Source organism: Rhinolophus sinicus, linkage group LG10 (genome assembly GCF_036562045.2).
Source record: "Rhinolophus sinicus isolate RSC01 linkage group LG10, ASM3656204v1, whole genome shotgun sequence".
NCBI lineage: Eukaryota > Metazoa > Chordata > Mammalia > Chiroptera > Rhinolophidae > Rhinolophus > Rhinolophus sinicus.
Window position 1 is genome coordinate 81027916 of NC_133759.1, and position 19387 is coordinate 81047302.

Genomic DNA, 19387 nt, shown 5'->3' on the forward strand with positions numbered 1-19387 from the left:
CTGAGTAGTTTGCTTTTTCTTTGGTTAAAGCATAAGAATGTTGTAATTTTTTTCAGCCCTCCCACAAGAGCCATAGACTAACATATCCTACCTTTCCTAGAAGTAATTTTTTAGACTTTGGTGCTCGCAGGCCCAGTTTCTCTACTTTCCGGAGTATCTTCTGGAACTGTAAGCTGGTCTTTTGACCTTGAAGAAAATCCTTTGAAGACTGGGCAGATAGGAATGTATTTCAGAAAGGCAATCCTTTTCACCACGTTCATCCCAATAGGGAAGTCATAGCTCTTGAGGCCAGTAGACATCTCACTGTTGGCGTGGGCTCCGGCTTTCCACTGGATCAGACCTCGTTCCTCTGGGCTCCCTGCAAGAGGATAGTGGTGTCACTTAGCAGGTCCAGCCACCCTCTGTTACTTCCCCTTCCCATTACCTAGTCTGGAGGCAGACTTCTGGAATCAAGTGTCTTTTTTTTCCTCCCCCCTTTTTCTGCCAGCTCTTGCTGGCTGCCGGCCACTCACGGTGGCACACAGTAGCCCATGGCAGTACTAGGCAGCCCATGGCAGTACTAGGCAGCCCACGGCAGCCCATGCCAACCTCCAGCTGCTCACCCCAGCCCAGCTCCAGGTAGAGCTGTTGTTCACAATCTTAGCTGTAGAGGGCGCAGTTCACTGGCCCATGTGGGAATCGAGCCAGCGACCTCTGCATTAGGAACACAGTGCTCCCAACCACCTGAGCCACTAAGCTAGCCCCATCGAATGTTTTGATTCTCAAATATCTTCTGGTTCTAAAAAGTTGTTGAATCCATGATTTCTCAGCTCCTAACTTGGCCAGAGCTCTAGGGAACCTTAGAGCAGGGGTGTCCAAACTTTATTCAACGTTTCTCACCAAGGGCCATATGCGGTAAAATACACAAACAGCCCGGCCACTCACTCGAGGTGAAGTACGTATTGCCTCACCTGGTTTATTTAAGTAAACGAAATATATTTTTGGAATTTGCTGTGGGCCAATAAAAAATGGATTGTGGGCCGCAGTTGGCCCGCGAGCCACAGTTTGAACACTCCTGCCCTAGAGGATACTGGTTATGATTAGTATTTATTGCATATCTGCAGTGTGCCAGGCTCTATATTAAGTGCTTTAATTTTATTATTTCTTCAAAATACACCTTTAATGGGGTGGCCAGTTAGCTCAAATGGTTAGAGCAAGGTGCTAATAACACCAAGGTTGCTGGTTCGATCCCTGCATGGGCCAGTGTGAGCTGTGCCCTCCTTAAAAAAAAAAAAAATACACCTTTAAAAGGTAGGTGTAAAGGCACTATTATACAAAATTTTATGATGAAGAAACAGGCAGAAAGCTTAAGTAATTGTCATCTTACATCTTGAGTATGGGACTAGTCTGTGCTGGACCGATGGGCACCAAATAGTAAAACACTACTAATCACTACTATTATGATTCCATATTTTGAAAATAAATTCTTGTTTTTATAACACAAATAATCAAGCTAAGTAAAGTCTTTAGTGGTGGTAGGAATACACGAGATTTTTTACAGCTCGGGGAATTCGCCCTTAGGAAGTAGAGGAGGAGTGCAGGATATTTGTGAGATTTTCACAAGAGGGCTGGGGTTAACAAGACAGGCTCAGTGTAAATCTAGTGGCGAGAATGAGATTTCCACGTGTTGGCAGCCCAGGCCAAATTGCTTTTAACCCAGTTGTATTTCATGTCTTACACTAGCATCTCCTCGAAACAAACTGACTTAACACTTTTTTGTTGTTCATCCCTTTCAGTGTCTAACCCAGGGCCAAGTTGGTAAGTTGCTGTAGCTTTTGGGGAACTAAGTTGACTGTGGATGAGTAAAAGGAAAGAGTAAATGCAAAGTGGTATGTCAGCAAAGTGTGCCCATCAGTTGTGTGAGTCCATGGTTAAGGACTGAGTTCTGAGCCAGCCAGACCTGGGTTTGAATACAGGTTGTGTGACCTTAAGCAAGTTATTTAACCACTCAGCTTCAGATTCCTCATCAATGCACTCTGAAGGACTGTTGAAGAGTATGTGGCATAACATAAGCTCCCTGGCAGGGATGGTTCCTGCGGGCAGTTGGGTTGAAGGATGGGGATATGAGGAACTCAGTGAGAGTCTGAGACTGTTAACACCATCTCATTAGCTTAATCCATCTACTCAAATCACAGTTTATAGCTGCCCACCTGTTGTCCTCCATCTCCCCAGATTCCCTTGGCATTGAGGCTGCCAATTTCCTGTCTCAGGTCCACAGGATGGGCTGTTCTAGCCCCCAGCCCAGCTTCCTCTAAATGGGGAGAGGTGGGTACCATGATCGCGTACCACCCATCTGTTCAAGGGGTAGCTGCTACCAAGAGCTCCCTCATCATCTGCTGCTGTCTAAAATCCCTAAAAGTGCCGGGGATCCCTGGCCCTTCCCCGCCCACACTCCAACCCACCAGCTGTGCACAGCCAGCCAGCCTCTTTTTACTCCTGTGCTCTGAATAGACACTTGTATCTTCAGAGGGAAGGAAGTTGGGTCTACAGCGATGTTCAGGCTGTAAGTGGTAGGGAATGGAGGGCCATTGTCCTGCTACTCCCATCCCTCATCTCCCTGGACTGATGCAGTCATTAGCCCCTTTCTCCACGGAGCTCTCCCTGATCTTCCATTTACCCTGAAATCTGCCAGCAGAGGCAGGCAATGTGCAATGCTGGGACACAGGCCATAGACTGCATCAGATGGACTTCGTTAAAATCCCAGATTTGCAACGTTTTAAATTTGCAAATATGACCTTCAGTGAGTCAGTTAATTTCTCTGACTCTGTTTCCTCATATAAAATTGTATTGATAGTCTCTGCCTCACAGGATAGTTTCTGAGGATGAAATGAGATATTCAACTGTATGCCTGACCCATAGATGTTTGGTAAATGTTACTTACGCTTGATACTAGTTAGAGCATCTGGTAACATTTAGTTTTTATATATTTACTGGGCACGTAAATGTGGTCCAGGAGGGAACATTCTTGGTTGGGGACCCTCACAAAATATCCTCCATAATTCCTGCAAAAAGCCCTAATAGCAAAGAGAAATATTAGGGGCTCTTCCAGTAGCCAGTGCATATTAGGAGTGGGTTTTGCCAACAAACTGATCCTACATTTGCATCTGTCCTACTCTAAGAAAGCAAAGCCACCCCTCACCTCAGTGGCTATCAAGAAATGGAGAGGAAACAACTCACAGGGCCCAGAATGACGCCTAACCCCACCCTCTTCCAGACCTGTGAGGTATGTCTGTGTCTCTGGTCAGTGGACTCCCTCCAGCCAGTGGGCACCCCACCAGCCCATCTGTTCCTGCTTCTCCCTGCCTGCAAGGCCTGCATCACATCAGACCTCGCCACAGCTCTGGTTCAGGGGCCAGGTGTTGGAGTGCAGATGAGCCCAGCCTAGTTACGGGTTTCCCTCACAGGTCTGATCCATACCTGGCACTGTGTTGTCCAATATGAAAGCGAGGCACCCACCCACGAACATTTCCGTGGTCAGCAGCACAGTCAGAATCTGGTCCACTTCAGGGATGCCTGTGGAATAGGCCAAGGGCCAATGGGTGTCATGGCCCCATTTGGAGAGCAGAGCGCAGGGACATTCTCCCAACTTGTGGAGCTTGCTGACTTCCTTGAGCAGGTATGGAGCTGGCATGGTACAGACCTCGACTTTCAAGCCTGTCTGCACCTCTGTCTCTCCTACCCTTGGATTCAAATCCAGTTTTGCCAGTTGCTCCTTGTCTTGGGAAAAATCATTTAAGCCTCACTTTCCTCATCTATGACATGGAGGTGATAATGGTATCTGTCTCGGGAAGCTGTTGTGAAAATTAAATAAGCACATGTAAAGCTCCATACCAGTCCACAGAAAGGACACCTGCTAATTAATTAGCCTCTCAGCCGCTGATTAACATCCAGAGCTGGGCAGGAATTGTGGCTCTCGCTGTATGGAGCCTTTGAGGGAGGGGGCTGTGCTCAGAGTCGGGCTCACCATACCTCCCCCACCCCCTCGTGACAGTCAGACAGGTGGGGGCACCTGTGTTGATGGCGCCGGGGTTGGACTCCAGGTAATTTGGCAGCGTGAGCCCGAAGAACATGGAAAATCCGAGCACGAAGAGGTTGCGGGAGGAGTTCATGTCCACGAACTGCAGATTGGACAGCCCCACGGCGGTAATCATGCCTGAGGGCGCAGGAGACCGCTGGAGGCGCTGCGCGGGCCGGGCGGGCTCCACTACTCTGCGACAGCGCTGAGACCCGGCGCTCGCGCGCGGCACTCACCGAATAGGGTGCAGAACATGCCCCCCAAGATGGGGTCAGGGAGCGAAGCGAAGAGGGCCGTGAATTTGCCAATAGTACCCAGGACCAGCATGATGCCAGCACCGTACTGCACCACACGCCGGCTGCCGACCTGCCATAGAGCCAGGGGGCGGGGCTAGAGCCAGGGGCGGGGCCGAGAAGGGTGAGTTCCAGGGGCGGGTGGGGCTTGGGACAGGAGCGAGACAAATGAGCCAGGGCTTGATGCAAGGCAGGGACTCTCAAAGAGGGTGAAACTGGGCCAAACTGGGAACTGGCTTGAGGCGGGGCGTGCAGCACAGGAGTGGGTGTGGGGTTCTGTGCTGCTCGGGCTCGGCCGCGGCACCTTGGTTATTCCCAGGACGCCAATGTTGGGGCTGGACGAGGTAGACCCGTTGCCCGTGCCCAACAGCCCTGCGATAATGCAGCAGATGCCTTCGGTGAAGATGCCCCTGTAAAGAAAGGGAGCGTGAGGGGTGGGGTTGGGGGCGTTGGTCCAACCTCAGCCCTGGCTTGTGTCCTCTCATCACCCTGGCCTGGCTGCTTGCCTTCTGGGGGCTACGAAAGCGGCAACTATCTGTCTGCAGTACTGCCCACTCCAGGCCAGAGGTAGGTCTGGGAACCAGGAGCCCAGGTCTGAGCACTAGTCCCAGTGCCACTTACTCCTTTAGGCAATTCTGGGCTTCAATTTCATCATCTGTAAAATGGGAATAAGGGTACCTGTCTCACAGAGTCAATAGTGGATTGCGTAAGAGAATGCACACTGACGACTAGGCATGTGGAAGGTTGTCAATGACCGCTGTAGTTTCTCTCAGACTTCATAATCTCCTCAGCTGGTCCCAACACAGACTGAGTGATGAGAATATCCCCATTTCGTAAGTAAGGAGAACGAGGTCTGGAGAGCATAGTGACTTGCCTTAGTCCAGACTTTGGGACTCAACCTTGTCCCCACATTTGCTTCCTGAGTGGCCCCAGAGAGGATCACATACTGGGGAGAGCAGATGGGCATACCTGTTGATAGCATGTATTGGAGGGGGTGGCGCACCAGCCAGGCGGGCACAAGCATAGTAATCTCCAATGGACTCAATGATGCCTGCCAGAGTGGCACTGAACATTCCCAGGACAGCAGCGGCAGTCACTGTGGGCAGGCCCCACTGACCTGGGTGGGGGTGGGGGGAGACAGGAGGATGGATGCCGGGCCCCTGGGTGAGCTGGGGAGTGGACTAGGCAGTTTTGGGGTGGGTGGGTGTGGATAAGGGGATCTCAAGCGAGGGTGGGAGCAGCTGTACAGTTGTGGGAGCCTATTTGGCATCGCTCAGAGTCAAGACGCTGGAGTGAGGCTTTGTCTGCGTTTACAGCACTCAGCCCAGCACACGATACAAGGGCAGCTAATGCTGGTTTTGTCATCATCTGGATTGGGATCAGCAGGGGCCTCACAGATGGTCTCAGTTAGAGGCAGAGGGGCCCAGGTGAGCTCACTCACATGGGTAGGGGATTCGGATCCAGGGTGCAATAGCCATGATGTCCCCTCGGGCATCTGTTCGTGCCTGGAAGCCATAGGCTGTAGGGTCTGTGGGCAGCACGTCCGTCAGGGTCAGGACATAGCAGAGCAGCCACACAGTCATGATGGCCAGCACAATCTGAAGTGCGGAGGGGCAAGGGGCACACCAAGGGCGCTGGAGGTCTTGTTCCCGGCTAACCAGCCCCTCCCTTAGCTCCAGCCCCAGCTCCAGCCTTTGCCCCAGGCCTAGATCCCAGCCCCAACACCTGGTCCAGCCCCTGGCTGGGACCTCATCTCTACTCTGGCTCTACCAGTAGCGCCCCTGTTGTTCCAGCCCTCGCCCCCACCTTGACCCCCGGACACAGGTCCAGCCCCTGCCCCAGCCCCAGCCCCAGCCCCAGCTGCCTGTCAGCAACTCACCGGAAACATCTTGAATATCTGGATGCGGAAGAGAGTGAGGCCCTTGCCCCAGCGGTAGACAGGCAGCAGGAAGGTGAGGTTGCGCAGGTACTGGGAGAAGAGGACTATCAGGAGAATGGAGCTGGGGGCAGAGGCACATGCGAGAGATGGCTGGTAGGCTGGGCTGGGAGCAGGAGCCAGGACTAAGGGGGAAGGGCATGGAGGAGGTGAGGGGGCTGGGGCTGGGCAAAGATCAGTCCTGGTGCCCACTCACCAAGCTGAGATGCCCCAGTGGGAACCAGCTCTGTCACCAGCAGCTTGGAAGACAGAGAGACCAATAAGGGAGACAGTGGGGGTGACTGTGAGAGGCCCAATGTAGCTGAGCAGGGCTCCAGGCAGCCCCATCAGCCCGATCACCACTTCCACTGTGCTGGACACCATGATTGCACCCTGGACCTGGAAGAGCCAAGATCAATGTAGAAGCTATGATCTCTACATAAAAAAACGCTCTTGGACCACCCCCTCGCATACCCCAATTCAGCAGTGGCTCTCACTCCCATCTAGCTCCCTCCTCAGGTACAGATCTCTTCTAACCCATGTGCAAACCCACCTCTCGTATCCGTGGGTGCCAGATATGAGAGGTGTTCAGGGGCAGACTCCAGTTTCCGTAGATCTCCTCTGGGGCAGAGATAGGGACACACACACATATGAACAGGGAACAGAGACAGAGGGAGAGAAGATGCTGCCATGAATGCACCCTGGTGTCTGGAACAGTCGCCCAGACCTCCAGGCTCCTGGGCCCTCCTCTCCACCACAGACCCCAGAAGTGTGCCCACCTTCTGGGGGGCATTTCCATCTCTCCAGGGCCAGGATGGCTTTGGCTGGGACCAGAAATGCAAAGGCACTAGCCTGGAACAGCGGCAGCCTGGAAGGAGAAGCACAGAGCAGCAAGGTGGGGGGCAGGGGCAAAGAGAGGGGAAGGGGGGAGGGGCATAGGGAGAGACAGAGAACCTCTCACAGGTACAGACACACAGAGGAGAAAGGGCAGAGGCACAGCAGAGGGAAGGCATTGAGGCCACAGGCAGGAGTCTAACATTTTGGGGGACCAAGGAAGAAAACAAATGGAGAGCCTAGCCCCACAACCTGCCCCTTTCCTTCTCAACACCAGCTCCTGCACTGTGAGGGGCCACATACACAGAAGTAGACAGCTCCATTCTTGCATCCAAGCTCCACTCACAACCTTCCTTCCTCCTCTCACCACATAAATAACCATGCTTTGGCCACCCTGGCCTAGGGCTGTGTACACAGGGCAGGGGGTCCCCAGGAGGATGGACCATTGAAGAGGCCCACACAGGCCCTGGAAGCAGGGAAGCAGGTGGTCCTGATTACCCCAAGTAGGGCTTAATGAGGGGCACGATCCCTTAAACCCACAGACTGCTCGTCTTTGAGGAGCACCAGGGGCCCAGGGTAGGATCCCAGCTGCCTGGCTCTAAGGCTGGCTTGGGAAAAGAAGCAACAGGTGGGGGAGGATAGCAGCTCTTTTTGTCCCATGAGTCCTCTGAGAGAGACCACCTGTTCTGTTGTGTGGACTGCTGTGGGGAGAGGGGGAGGGAGAAGGGAGGCAGGGCAGCTCACCGGATGCCCAGTGTGGTCTGGATGAGGGTGGTGATGCCTACGCAGGTGAAGATGGTTCCAATGAGCTGGCTGACCATGTGTTGGTCACGGCCCACACACAGCGCCTCAGCCAGGAGGAAGGGCACAGCGATGGTGCCACTGAAGCATGTCAGGTAATGCTAGGAGGTGGGGGGGAGTGCATGAGGCATGGCCCACGGAGCTCAGAGGGAAACAGGGCCCCAAACAGTCCTCATACCTGCCTCAGTGGGCCTGTATCCATGCCACCCTTAGCAATGTACCCACCCAGGACTGACTCTCCCATAGGGGATTCCAGAAGTCTACTGCTCACCTCTCTGGGGATTACTAATCTGCCACCAAATAATTCCTGAATCATCTGTGGAATGGGCCCTCTTCCCTGTCACTGTCACACTGCCGAGCAGGTGATACTTGCTCCCAGGGCGGTTAATTCTCTCTCAGGTCCCATAGAGCCTCTTCCTCACCCCTGTTTGGTGACAGTCACTGTAGCTTGACCTTAGGTTTCTCTTCCTGTTACCCAAGATAACCTTGGTGGCCAGGGAGGGGGCTGGGATCCCAGGGAGCCTACAGAGGGGTGGTGGGGAGTCCCTGGGGGAAGCCCACCTGGAAGCCCAGCAGGATGCACAGGTACCAGGGCGGCACATCTTCGATCTTGTACAACATGTCAGACTTTGGCTCTGTGGGCAGGGCCACCCGCGGGTCCCTTGTGGAGGTCCCTGCTAAGCCCAGGGCCACATGCTGGGGGCAGCAGAGAACAGTAACTCAGGAAGAAGTGTAGATAGTGGTAAAGTCGATTCTGCCCCAGAATCAATCAGGTGCCTGAGTGGCCTGTCAGCTCCTCAGAATGGGGTCTGATTCTGGGGTCCTCACCTTCCTCACAGTTCATCTACCCAGCTGTCCCTTGGCCAGGCTATACCTGGCTCCCACTTCACACTGCTCTGTACAGGGGTGAGTTCACTGCGCTGGCCTCGGGAGTCCTCAGGACCTGGGCATTCTAGCCAAAGGAATGGGCCCCTAAGTCAAGAGGCCTAGGGGGACACCAGGAGAGGAGACCAAGAGGGCTGGAGACTGGACACACCCTCTTGGGCCCACTCTGGTCCCACCTCTGCCCTCTGGAAGTCCTTGGGGTGTTACAGCGGGGAGGGGGTAGTCTGGGCCCCTACTGGCCCCCGAGCTGGAGTCAGCCGGTCCTCAAGCTGAAGTCTTCTTCACCCCCACTGCTACCCCTATCCTATCCCCCAATTGCCGCGTTCAGCCTGAGACGGTCAGTCTTGATCAAGTTCATCAGAAGCTTTGTCTCTGCCCTCCCAGGGAGAAGGCCTATGCAGTCCCTCCAGCCCCCACCCGCCTGCCGCCACCCAGCTCCCCCCCATCCCCAGCACCTGTGTCTGGCCCTCGGGTTCCTCCTGGGCCCTCATCGTTGGGGCATAGGTGTCAGCAGTTCCTGAGGAGAAGAGGGGATGGCTATACCAAGGCAAAGGAGGACTTTACTCCACATATCAGATACTGTTCGAAGTAAATCTGTAACCAGATCCCCAGCTCCAATCGCGATTGCGAAAACAGGATCCTGGGTGGAGGTAATGTATTAACTCTGTCCGTAGTGGAGTGTAGAAGGCCGCCGAAGCCTCTGCCAGGTACACCTCCTGCACACACCTCAGCCTGGGCCTGGGACCTCTTCTTGTCTTCCAAGAAAGGGCCATGGTAGGAGGTGAAGTGTAAACAGTCTTGGAAGTTTACCAAGCCCTGGGTGAGGAGTAGAAACGGGCACTTACTATGTCACCCTTTGAATGAGGCTTTTCCACACTGATTAATAACAAGTTAATCATTGTCATCTTCATAACTACCATCATTATGGAGAGATGACTGCATGCCAGGCAACATATGCATTGTCATGTTTAACCCCAGGTGCTGGGCGCTGTCAACCTCTTTTACAGCTGAGGAAACAGATTAGACGTGATGTGACCAAGTCCACACAGGCAGCGAGATTGTAGAAAACCGTTCCTAAAATTCAGGTTGGCCTGAATTCCCACATTCATGCTGTAAATCATATATTAAACATGATGAGGCACTGCCGTCCCCACCACCGCGGCTCACCCCTCAGGGTCCCTGAGGCACACAACAGATGAGCTGCTGGAGAAGAAGCTGCGAAGGCTGGCTCGCAGCTCGCAGCTTGCATGTCCCTCATGTCAGGACGAGGATTGCCTTCCCCTCCTAGCCAGGACAGGCTACGTAATCTGTGGGACCCAGTGCAAAATAAGAATGCAGGGCTCCTGTTCCAAAAGGATGATGAATTTTAAGACAGCAACAGCAGAGCATTAAACCGAATGTGGAGTCTTTCTAAGCACTGAGCATATCACACAGCCCCAGAAGCCCAGCCTCTTTCCCTCCTGGCAGGTCCAGCCCAGCCTAGCCATGGGACCTGGAGCTGGCTGAGAGGGCCTGGGAGGTGCCCAGGAGCTGAGGCTCTTCAGCTGGTGGGGGCTGGACCTGCCGTCTCCGGTTCTGCTCCCCTCAGTGCTGCCCCAGCCCCAGCCCCCCTAGGGCCCACCTACTCTGGGTTGCTCTGCCCAGGGCCAGGCCCTGCTCAGAGGGCCCACAGGCAGCACCACTGTCCAGCTGGGCAGGAGCTTCATGCCACAGCCCTGAATCCATCAGCCTGTCCAGCTTCCAGCCTGTTCCTCTGTCTGCCTGTCCTTTCCTCTCCCTTCTTGGCTTCTGCTTCCAGGTCCCCAAAGTTGTCTGACCAGTTCGAGACTGCAGAGCTGCTTCTCAGCACTTTCCTCTCCACCCTCTCCTCCCCAGCACTCCTCAGGCAGAGCCCCACCCCTTCCACTCCCCTGGACATTCAATTCAACACAAACCACACACTATACACAGAGACAAGGTTGCACATAGTCTCAGGTATAGTCACACAAAGGACCCACAACACGCAGACTCAGATACAGAGTCTCTCTAAATCACTCTACATAAACACAGGGCCACATCATGTTCTCCCAGCTCTGCGCCTGAAACTGCCAAACCGCCCCTGGCTCAGCCATTCCTTAAGCACTGGCTCCCCTCCAGGAGTGAACCTATGGGTTCTCTCCTGGGGCCGGGGCAAGGGAGGAGGGGCATCGCGCAGATCCAGAACAGGTGATGGAATGTAGGAGGCTGGGCTGAAGTTCAGCTCAGGGAAGCTAGAGTGGTCAGGGCATGTCTGGGATACCCTCATTCCTCCAGCAATGACCTTCCCTCACCTCAACATCTGAATCCCCTCCCAGCCCTACCACTATTCAGCTTGAGATTTGTGCTGAGACTCCTTTGTTGTCTAAGCCTTGGTTTCTGTGTGTGTCATCTGGGGATTAGAGTATCTGTTCTGTCCACCTCCCAGGGCTTCCGGGGATCAGAGAGATACTCATAAAGGAAACTGCAAGTTGTAATACCACCTGACTCCAGGTTCCCAGACCCAAGTGGGCCCCAGATAGAGGGCCCTTTTCTCTCTTGCTAAAGGAAGAGCCCCAGGACAAAAGAATTTCTGGAGGGAGTAGAACTTAGAGCCAAGAGGCTGAATCGAGCCTTTTCCAAGAACCCTGCCCCATCCTGTCCCAGATGGGCATGTAGAGCCCAACTATGCCAGTTGGGGTCAGATGCAGAATCTAGAAAATGAGCAGCCTCTGGGCGTAGACTTAGTGAGACTAGTGTTTTGGGAGATGCACCAATGCGCCATGTGGTCCAGTAGGTATGTCCACAAGGTGGCCTGCTTATGGAGGTTTCCATGGTTTTTCTTTCTCTCTCCTGACAGATCCATGGTTTCACCGTTCTCATAACTGGATCCATATGTCTTTGACTGCTCGTTGACATTTCCAACCATGACAGATCTCATTTACCTCTGGAAAATTGTGAGGGTGTGTATTTGGCTCTCTAGGAGGGACATTAGCAGAAACACCAATGTCTGTCCTTTCAACCACCAAGCACTTTTTGCAGAGAAGGAATGGAGGTCATTGGGTTTTATTTGAGTCCTGTGGGGAAAGCCTCCCCACTCCTAGAGCTGGAGAAGGGAGGGAGAGTGACAACACAGAAGAGCAAGGCCTCTCTGCCCTGGGGCAGCCTGCAGAAAGGAATGGGGCGAATCCAGAAGTCCATCCTTCTCCCCTCTTCAGGGGCGACCACAAAGGGGAAGGAGGAGTTAGACTAGAGTTCTGCCCTTGTGACTGGTGCCTCTTCTGAGCAGGGCCCCTGGAAGCCTTCACACAGCAATGCCTTCAGAGCCCCTTGGCCTTGTTGGTAGGCTTCATAGATCTGGTCTTCTCCAAACTCCCCCAGGTAGTGCAAACACGTCACGGAGAGCCTAGAGGAGCCCAGCAGGAGCCTCAGATCTGGCCAGCCTACAGGGGGCGCACTAAGGCTCCAAGGGCTCCATCCCACTCCCACCCTCCTGTCATACCTGGTGGGCCAGGGGCCCCCTGTGATCATCACACTGATGCTTGGCTCCTGCCCATTGCTAAGTCCTGGGCCCGTGAGACGTTTTACCTGGTTCACTTCTCGGACTCCATAGCTGGAGGCAGTGGGGAGGAGAGCAACACAGTATTAGTGAGAGCTCTGCCAGCAGGGGACTCATTTCCATATGAAGCTGTGCACGCTGGGCATTTGCTGAATGTAGTGCCCAGATTCTGATCTTCCCTTATGGAAAACTGAGGACCAGAGAGGGAAAGCTCCTGGCCCACAATCACACAACGACCTTGTCCCCTGGCCACCTACCCTTCTACTTGCTCCCAGCTCCAGAGCTCAGAGTTGGTCCCAGCCAATCCCCTACCTTGCACCAGAGCCCTAGTGGAGTGTGTGTGGAGTGTGAATGCGAGAGTGGGAACCTCTACCCGACAGCCCTGCCCCTGGAGGAAGGAGGTAGGGACCAGATTTTCAACTCACTCCTGCCAGGTCTGGGAGCAGCTCCGGTCCAGGACGTCTGTGTATTCTGACTCACTCAGCTCCCGACGCCCCCCAGAATCTGGGGTATGAAGCTTGGCCTCTGCCTTTGCCAGATGTTGCCACATCTGGAACAAAGAGGGGCTAAGAGCCAGGGCTTTGGGACTGCTCGGTGTGGGGGAGGGGAGGATAGGAGCCTGGGTCTCTGGGGGAGAATGAGATGACAAGGGAGCCTTTTGAGCAGGAAACACCTGTGAGGCAGCCTTCATGACCCTCTCCCAGGTTCCAAAGCTGGGACTGAGCCAGCTGAGGCAGGATTCACTTTCCTGGGGTGGGGTAGGTGGATGGGAAATGCTAAGGTGGAAGGTTAGGCCTGGGCACTGGGGCCTCTCCCCCAGTTTATAAGTGCCCATCAGTGCATGCTATTTTAAACCACAAGAACAAGGAAAGAAAAATATATATATATACCCATCTTCAATGACACGTGTACTCATAAGCCCCTTCCCTCCCACCGATATACTCAGGCACGCTTGATAGGTTTGTGTGTGAACTCAGACACACACATACTCACATACATGCACTTGGCACACATGCACACATACACCAGTGCTCCTCAGTCAGGTTTCAGGAAGGAGTCCAGACCTGAGGATGGGCCTGGAAAAGGAGTCTGGTGACTCCCTGGGGTCTCAAGATACTGTGGGTTGTCCCAGATAGTTCGGTCTCTTTGGGCAGACAGATGGGTCAACTGAGGCATGGAGGTTCTGGTGAGGTGAAGATGGCAATATCATGGAAGTCTGAGTCTAGCTGGATGACTGGGGGTGGGGGTTTGGCGCTCAAAGGCCAGTGGTACAATCTGAGGTAGATGGAGGGGTCTGGCTTGAGGAGGCGCCTGGACAGGGGAACTGCTGGGGGAGGAACTCACCTGGTAGGAGACCGCTTTGCAGGCATCACAACGCAGATGAGCTGGCATATGAGCCGAATACTTCTCCTCATCGTCCAGCTCTGGGGCAGTGGCTGTGAGTGGGGCACTGTCCCCCAGGCCTCCTGGGATAGCCCAGGCTCCCAGCAACAGCAGTAGCAGCGGCAGTGACAGCCTCATGGTCCGTGGAGCAGCTCAGTGAGCATGGGCTGTGGCTGGGATGCAGGTGTACGCATGAGTGAAGCGGGGGCTGTCCCGGAACACCTGACCCAGACCAATGGGGAACCGACACTTCACCCCTCTCATTTTCTCCCTTTCCCCAGGAAATGCCACGTGTGCACCCCCTCTAGTGGGACTGTGGCGCCAGCCAACTCAGCTCCATTTCACAGATAGGGAACAATGAGGCAAGGAGAGGGCCTGAGCCTGGCAAGGACACATATGGTCTGATACCTCCCATATCCTGGGATCAGGACACATGGCAGGCACCTTAGGGGAGGAGGTGGTTGGTAACTGTCATATTTATTCTACCCCTGAGGACACAAAGTCTTGAAGAGAAGTGACAAATCCAAGGCCACACAGCTTGAGGGGCCTTGCTGAAATTGGAACCCAGGCCTGATTGACCCCAAAGCCCACTGGCCAGTGGCCACCAGGAGGAATGAGGCCATGGGCATGGTTACTAGCCTAGGGCTCCCTCCCTGAGAAGCAAATTCACTGAGGCAGGGACAACCCGGTGTATAACAGACACACATAATCTCTTCCCCTGAGCCCTAGGGTCCCCTTCTCCCCCAGGTTGTACCCAGGCATGGAAGGGTATTGATTGTGGGTTAAGGGGCAATGGCAGTAAATCAGACGCCTTACACCAGTTGTTCCATCCATCATAGCTCATTAGGTCAGTGATTTATTGCATACCAGGATGAGGTGAGGGGCCCAGGAGTGGCCTAGGGCCCTCAATGTTATCAGATCACACGAGATGTCCAGGTTTTTCTAACTCATTGTTCTCCCAGTCAGCTTCTGGTTGAAGACAGTGGGACAGGAACTCCAAGGGACCTGGGCCCCCCAGAGCCTCCCAGGGGTCTGGAACTTAAAGAAGTCATCAATCTCCATCCCTAACACTGCTTCTTCTTCCCCAAACTCATTCATATCACATATCTGTCCAGTAAGGCCTAGACACTTCAAGCTCAGAACTACAGACTCACAGGCAGAATACCTCCCACCCCATGCATCTCCCTCGGCCCTCAGAAGCTCCTGGAATCTCAGGGCAACTGGAACACAGGCTCTGGGTCTTGTCCTTTTCTATGCTGTGACCAACCTGCAGAACCAGCACCTCTTGGCATGGTTGCCACATCTGTTACTAGGGGAGTGGAGTCAGCTGAGGGCTCCAAGTCTCTCTGGCTTGCCCCACACAGGGGCATCCTTTCTATTGCCAGCCCAGACCCACCCTCTAGCCCACCCAGAGGGGTCAAGAGGCTCCTCTGGGACAACAGCTCAATTCCCCCTGCTCATAAGTCCTTCCTGATGTCTCACTTCATCTGCCCCCCACAATGGGTGGGAATGGCTGAAGCCCCCACTCCTGGTCCCAGGATGAGCCAGCTCAGCTCTGAGGACTTCCAGAAGCCAAGTCAGAGGCTGAGGTTAAGGGGAGAAGAATGGGTGAGGCTCCTGGCTGAGGACTATAGCCACCTCCTCCCAGCACTCCCACCACAAACCCCAGGCTGACTCTCCACAGCCCCTCCCATATTACTTCCCTGCTTCATCTCCACCTGCTGTCCCTACAGATCCTTCTCAGACTCAGCCAGGCCTGGCTGCACTAGCCACTTCCCCCCACAGCCTCCCAGGTCAAGGCTTAGAGCCTCTTCTAAAGAATAACAGATTTGATAGCCAGAGTCCTTCTCCTGCCATCCTGCTGGTGCTTGGCGCTCACTAACCTGCTCCACCTCAGCTGGGCCCACCTTCAGGGAGGGACAGACAACTCACTACCTGAGGGAGACCTGTCCCCTGCTGCTCCCAATTTCTGCTGCTCCAACACCCCCTCAGGTCAGCTCTTGACGAAGGTCCTGAGACATCTCACTTTTACATACACACACACACATACACATACACACACAGACAAACACACCACACTTCACCCTGGGAATGCTTGGGAAAGGGATATACAATTTTCTTGGGGAAGGAAGTACGCAGCCACTTCCTGAGCTCCAGCTCCATCAGCCCTGGGGTTCTCTGATACATTCTCTTAAGGTAACTTCTGTTCTGAAGACTGGATAAGATGGGTAAAAGTAAAAGGTGACAGAAAGAAAGAAGGGCAGGGGACTGGATGCCAGAACCTTCAAGGCCATTAACAGGCCCCAACACTATGGGGATCAGGCCCTGAGGCCTCACACAGGGAACAAGGAGCCCTTGCAGGGCTGGGTAGGACCCGAGCTTGTGGGTGGAGCACAGAGGAGCAGAGGAGGTGCGGGACTGGGGGTCCCACTCACAGGCAAGTAATACATCCCGTCCAGGGGCCCTGCCTCAGAGGCCCAGGGTAGCTGGGTGCCGCTGAAGGCCGGCGGGCCCGGGGATGGAGGCAGTGAGAGGCCAGGCATAGGCCCATAGGAGGGCGGGAAGAGGCTGGGGCCCAAGGCCAGTGAGGTGTAGACACGTCGGGGTGGCCCCAGGGGTGAGGGCGGCAGCAACACCTCCACGTACTGCCCGCTCTCGGGGTCGAAGAGCAGCCTTAGCCGAGGCTGCCGCGGCGCTTCCACAAAGTAGTAGCGGCCGCTCTCGGGGTCCACCAGGACCTTCCCCGGGTGCGCGGCCCCGGGCGGCCTGCGCACCCCCTGGGAGGGGCCTTCCGGGGACCGGTCCATAGGAGGCGCTGAAGCAGCGCGGGGCTGGGGCGGGGCGGTTCTGCTCGCCAACGCCTGGGACTCCCGCGGGAGAGGAGACTGGACTGCAGTGGCAGGCTCGGGGGCCAATGGGGGCGTCTCCAACTTGGGTGCTACCCCAGGACTCATGCTAGGGTGCTCCTGAGGGGAGCTGGGGCTGGATGATCCGGGTGGTTGGGCCCCAGCTGGCACTATGGGCGACAGCTGGGGTAAGGTGCGAGCGCCACCTAGAGGGCTGGTCCGACCCTCGCCGTCGGCGACAAGGCGCTGGGCCTCCGCAACCCTGTTCTCTCCTCCAGGACCGCGCACCAGGACTCGTCGGATTCCCTCCGGCTGGCGGCCCAAGGCCAGGGCACCAGGCAGGCGGATCTCAGTGCGCGCGAAGGGTTTCGCCGTGCTGTTCTCGGCCCTCCGCCGAAGGACCCCGTTGGGCTGCGAAGCGTCCCGGGGAACTGTTTTGGGGGACGGCTCTGGGGGCTCGTAGGGGTGCGACACGACGGGCAGAAAGTCCTTGAGATAAACGGAAGTGTAGTGAGCCGGGGCGGGGGTCCCCAGCGCCTGGAGCTCTAGCGTCTCAGATGCGCCGCCCTCCTCCCGGCGGGGGTCCTCAAGAGGCGCAGGCCCTGAGCCTGGGGTTCCCGCAGGGAAGCTCGGCGCGTAGGTGGTCTTCACCATCTTGCGCACGTCGCGGGGCCGCGGAATAGCCACGCGCAGGCGTCCTGAGGCCGCTTCTCCAGGGCCCAAAGCTTCCGGGAGCGCACTGGCGTCCACCGGGCCCACGAGGCGACTGAGGGGCAGCTCGGCTGCAACCACATCTGGCGAAGGCTGACTGCCTCGGAAGGTAAGATCCGGCATCTCTCTCGTAGACCGACCCTGCGCCTCGGTTAGCTCTGGATTCCGGGGTGCAGGTGGCGTGGGCGGCACGAGCTTCTCCTGGCCTAGACCATTCAAAGCTTCCCGCGTAGAGACTATCGATGAGCCCGGTACTGTGGGATCCCACGTCTCTTGGGGTGATGGGCTCCACGTCTCAATAGGACGATTTGGAGCCTCCCAAGAGGACAAGGCCAGAGGGGATGGGCTCCTACTCCCCTGTATTGTATCCCCGACTACCGGATGCGGAACCTCCCACTGGGAAGGAGCTTCGGGGGATGGGCTTCTTGCCTTGGCAATACCCAGATTCCACTGGGAAAGGGTCGGAGGGGAAGGGCTTTTTCTGCTGACAGATTCCTCGACGGTGGGCTCCTGATTTTCCCATGCGGAGGATACCTCGGGGAAGGACGGGCTACTCACCCTTGGAATAGCCCGATTCCACAGGGACAGATTCTGGGGGGACGGGCAGTGAAAACCTCGTACTGTCCCATTTGGAGCTTGCCACGGCGGGGACGGGTTCCTTGGCTTCACGGCCTTAGTCAGAGCTTCCCAGGAGTCCCTGGACTCGAAAGGCGGACTCTGTGGCCTCAGGACGGTTTGACCCGGAGTTTCTCCCGGGAACCTAGTCTTGAGTTCCTTATTGTGCGTCTCCTGGGTCTTCTCTCCTGACTGCAGGAAGATGCTGGAACTAACCGGACCCAGAGGCTCAGTCCCGGGCGCGGGCTTGTCGCGCCGAATCGCGCGTTCGCGGAGGCTGGGCCACGGTCGTGGGGCCCTAGCGGGGGCTGAACTATAATGCACGCGAGGTGGCCGAGACCGGGTATCTTCCTGGATCATTCGGGTACTGAGAGCTGTTTTCCTGGTCTCAGGCTCTGGCCGCTCCGTGAGCTCGGAGGTGACGCTGCTTGGGGCAGGGGCCGCGGGGCTCAGTTTTCTGGCCAGTACGGTCTGCACGAGGCCTGCGGCGGCCTGCAGGCGGCCCAGAGACTCATCCAGGGAGCCGGTGCGCAGGAGCAGTCGGGGGCGCGGCGCGCCGGCCTCCCGTGGGGGACTCCGGTGCCGGGGGCGCAGCTGGATCTGACGCTTGGGCACCGTCCGAGGCCTGGCGGGCGCGGCACGCTCCTCCAGTGCCACCTCCACACACTCGAACTGCGCTGGACTCGGACCACGGGGCCGCAGCTCCAGGTAAGTGGCCCAGCGGGAGCCACCGTCTGTGGCCTGGGGCTGTGGTGCGGCGGGGACGGGAGACGCGGGCCGAGGCGGAGAGAAGCTACGGAAAGTCCTCGCGGTGAGCTGTTGCACCTCACTATTCGCCGAGTCCGAGGGGCTGAACAGGGCCCCGGCGCCGAAGATGACTTCCATCTCCCCCGACGGCAGCATGCGCAGCTGGGGCTGGGGTGGGCGCGAGCCCGGGCCTCGCTGGAAACCCGAGCCGGGCCGGAGCTGCTGGCGGCTATTCTGGGCGCTGACGGACAGGCAAGTCTGTGCGCCCGCCCCCAGCGCAGAGGCCACCCGGGGCCAATTCGCCCGGCCCTCTACGACCGGCCCAATGTCTGGGGGCTCTGGAGAACCCGGAGCTGTGTGGTAGGAGCCTGACGAACTGGAGGAGTCCTGGCGCCGCGCGGGGGCTGCGGGCAGCTGAGCTGAGAGCCCGGGGAGGGCTGGCGGGGCGAGCGCGTTCAGCATGGTGGGCCCGGACGCCGCGCACTACCTCCCTCGCATTCGCCTCCGCTGGTTCCGCGGGCGCCCGCACTGTCCCCGCCCCGCCCGCGGATGCCGTGGGATCACCGCTCCTTAAAGCGGCCGCGTCTACTCCCGAGCCAGCGGCGTTACCAGGAGAGACCTGGGTCCTGGGCCTTACCCTCCCAAGCCCCTTCTCAGGAGCTGGCTGGAGAGCCTGGGGTACTCAGGCTTTGGCTGACAGGAAGGTGAAGGGAAGACAGGTGTCCAACTTGGAGCCAGGAGCTAGGCCCA

At 56.4% G+C, this 19387-nt stretch overlaps 3 protein-coding genes across 3 annotated transcripts in view; all 3 read right to left on the reverse strand.

Moving 5' to 3' along the window:
• SLC23A1 (solute carrier family 23 member 1) overlaps window positions 1-10602 on the reverse strand; it is a 12342-nt gene extending 1740 nt beyond the window's left edge. The window contains exons 1-15 of the mRNA XM_019740310.2: window positions 10408-10602; window positions 9238-9299; window positions 8459-8593; window positions 7841-7998; window positions 7042-7130; window positions 6816-6883; window positions 6480-6661; window positions 6227-6347; window positions 5789-5945; window positions 5317-5464; window positions 4652-4757; window positions 4291-4420; window positions 4049-4192; window positions 3457-3552; window positions 92-358 (exon numbers count right to left, since the gene is read on the reverse strand). Coding sequence (XP_019595869.2) covers window positions 111-358; window positions 3457-3552; window positions 4049-4192; window positions 4291-4420; window positions 4652-4757; window positions 5317-5464; window positions 5789-5945; window positions 6227-6347; window positions 6480-6661; window positions 6816-6883; window positions 7042-7130; window positions 7841-7998; window positions 8459-8593; window positions 9238-9299; window positions 10408-10507 — 1944 coding nt within the window. The 5' untranslated portion in view covers window positions 10508-10602 and the 3' untranslated portion in view covers window positions 92-110. The remainder of the gene's footprint in view (window positions 1-91; window positions 359-3456; window positions 3553-4048; window positions 4193-4290; window positions 4421-4651; window positions 4758-5316; window positions 5465-5788; window positions 5946-6226; window positions 6348-6479; window positions 6662-6815; window positions 6884-7041; window positions 7131-7840; window positions 7999-8458; window positions 8594-9237; window positions 9300-10407) is intronic.
• Window positions 10603-11826: 1224 nt separating this feature from the next.
• On the reverse strand, window positions 11827-13891 carry MZB1 (marginal zone B and B1 cell specific protein). The gene is made up of 4 exons (XM_019740316.2): window positions 13680-13891; window positions 12761-12885; window positions 12279-12389; window positions 11827-12182 (listed from the first exon to the last, which is right to left on the reverse strand). The coding sequence occupies exons 1-4, from the start codon at window positions 13854-13856 to the stop codon at window positions 12026-12028; spliced, it is 570 nt and encodes a 189-aa protein (XP_019595875.1). The 5' UTR covers window positions 13857-13891; the 3' UTR covers window positions 11827-12025.
• Window positions 13892-13924: 33 nt separating this feature from the next.
• PROB1 (proline rich basic protein 1) lies at window positions 13925-19207 on the reverse strand. The gene has a single exon (XM_019740388.2). The coding sequence runs from the start codon at window positions 19097-19099 to the stop codon at window positions 16052-16054; it is 3048 nt and encodes a 1015-aa protein (XP_019595947.2). The 5' UTR covers window positions 19100-19207; the 3' UTR covers window positions 13925-16051.
• Window positions 19208-19387: the final 180 nt, after the last annotated feature.

Excerpts from the sequence above, each read along its gene's own strand:
- PROB1 (XM_019740388.2), bottom strand. The coding sequence starts at position 19,099 with ATGCTGAACGCGCTCGCCCCGCCAGCCCTCCCCGGGCTCTCAGCTCAG.
- MZB1 (XM_019740316.2), bottom strand. The coding sequence starts at position 13,856 with ATGAGGCTGTCACTGCCGCTGCTACTGCTGTTGCTGGGAGCCTGGGCT. Across the intron at positions 12,886-13,679 it reads GCAAAGCGGTCTCCTACCAG|ATGTGGCAACATCTGGCAAA; the intron begins GTGAGTTCCTCC and ends TCTTTGTTCCAG. Across the intron at positions 12,183-12,278 it reads GGGGGCCCCTGGCCCACCAG|GCTCTCCGTGACGTGTTTGC; the intron begins GTATGACAGGAG and ends GGGCTCCTCTAG.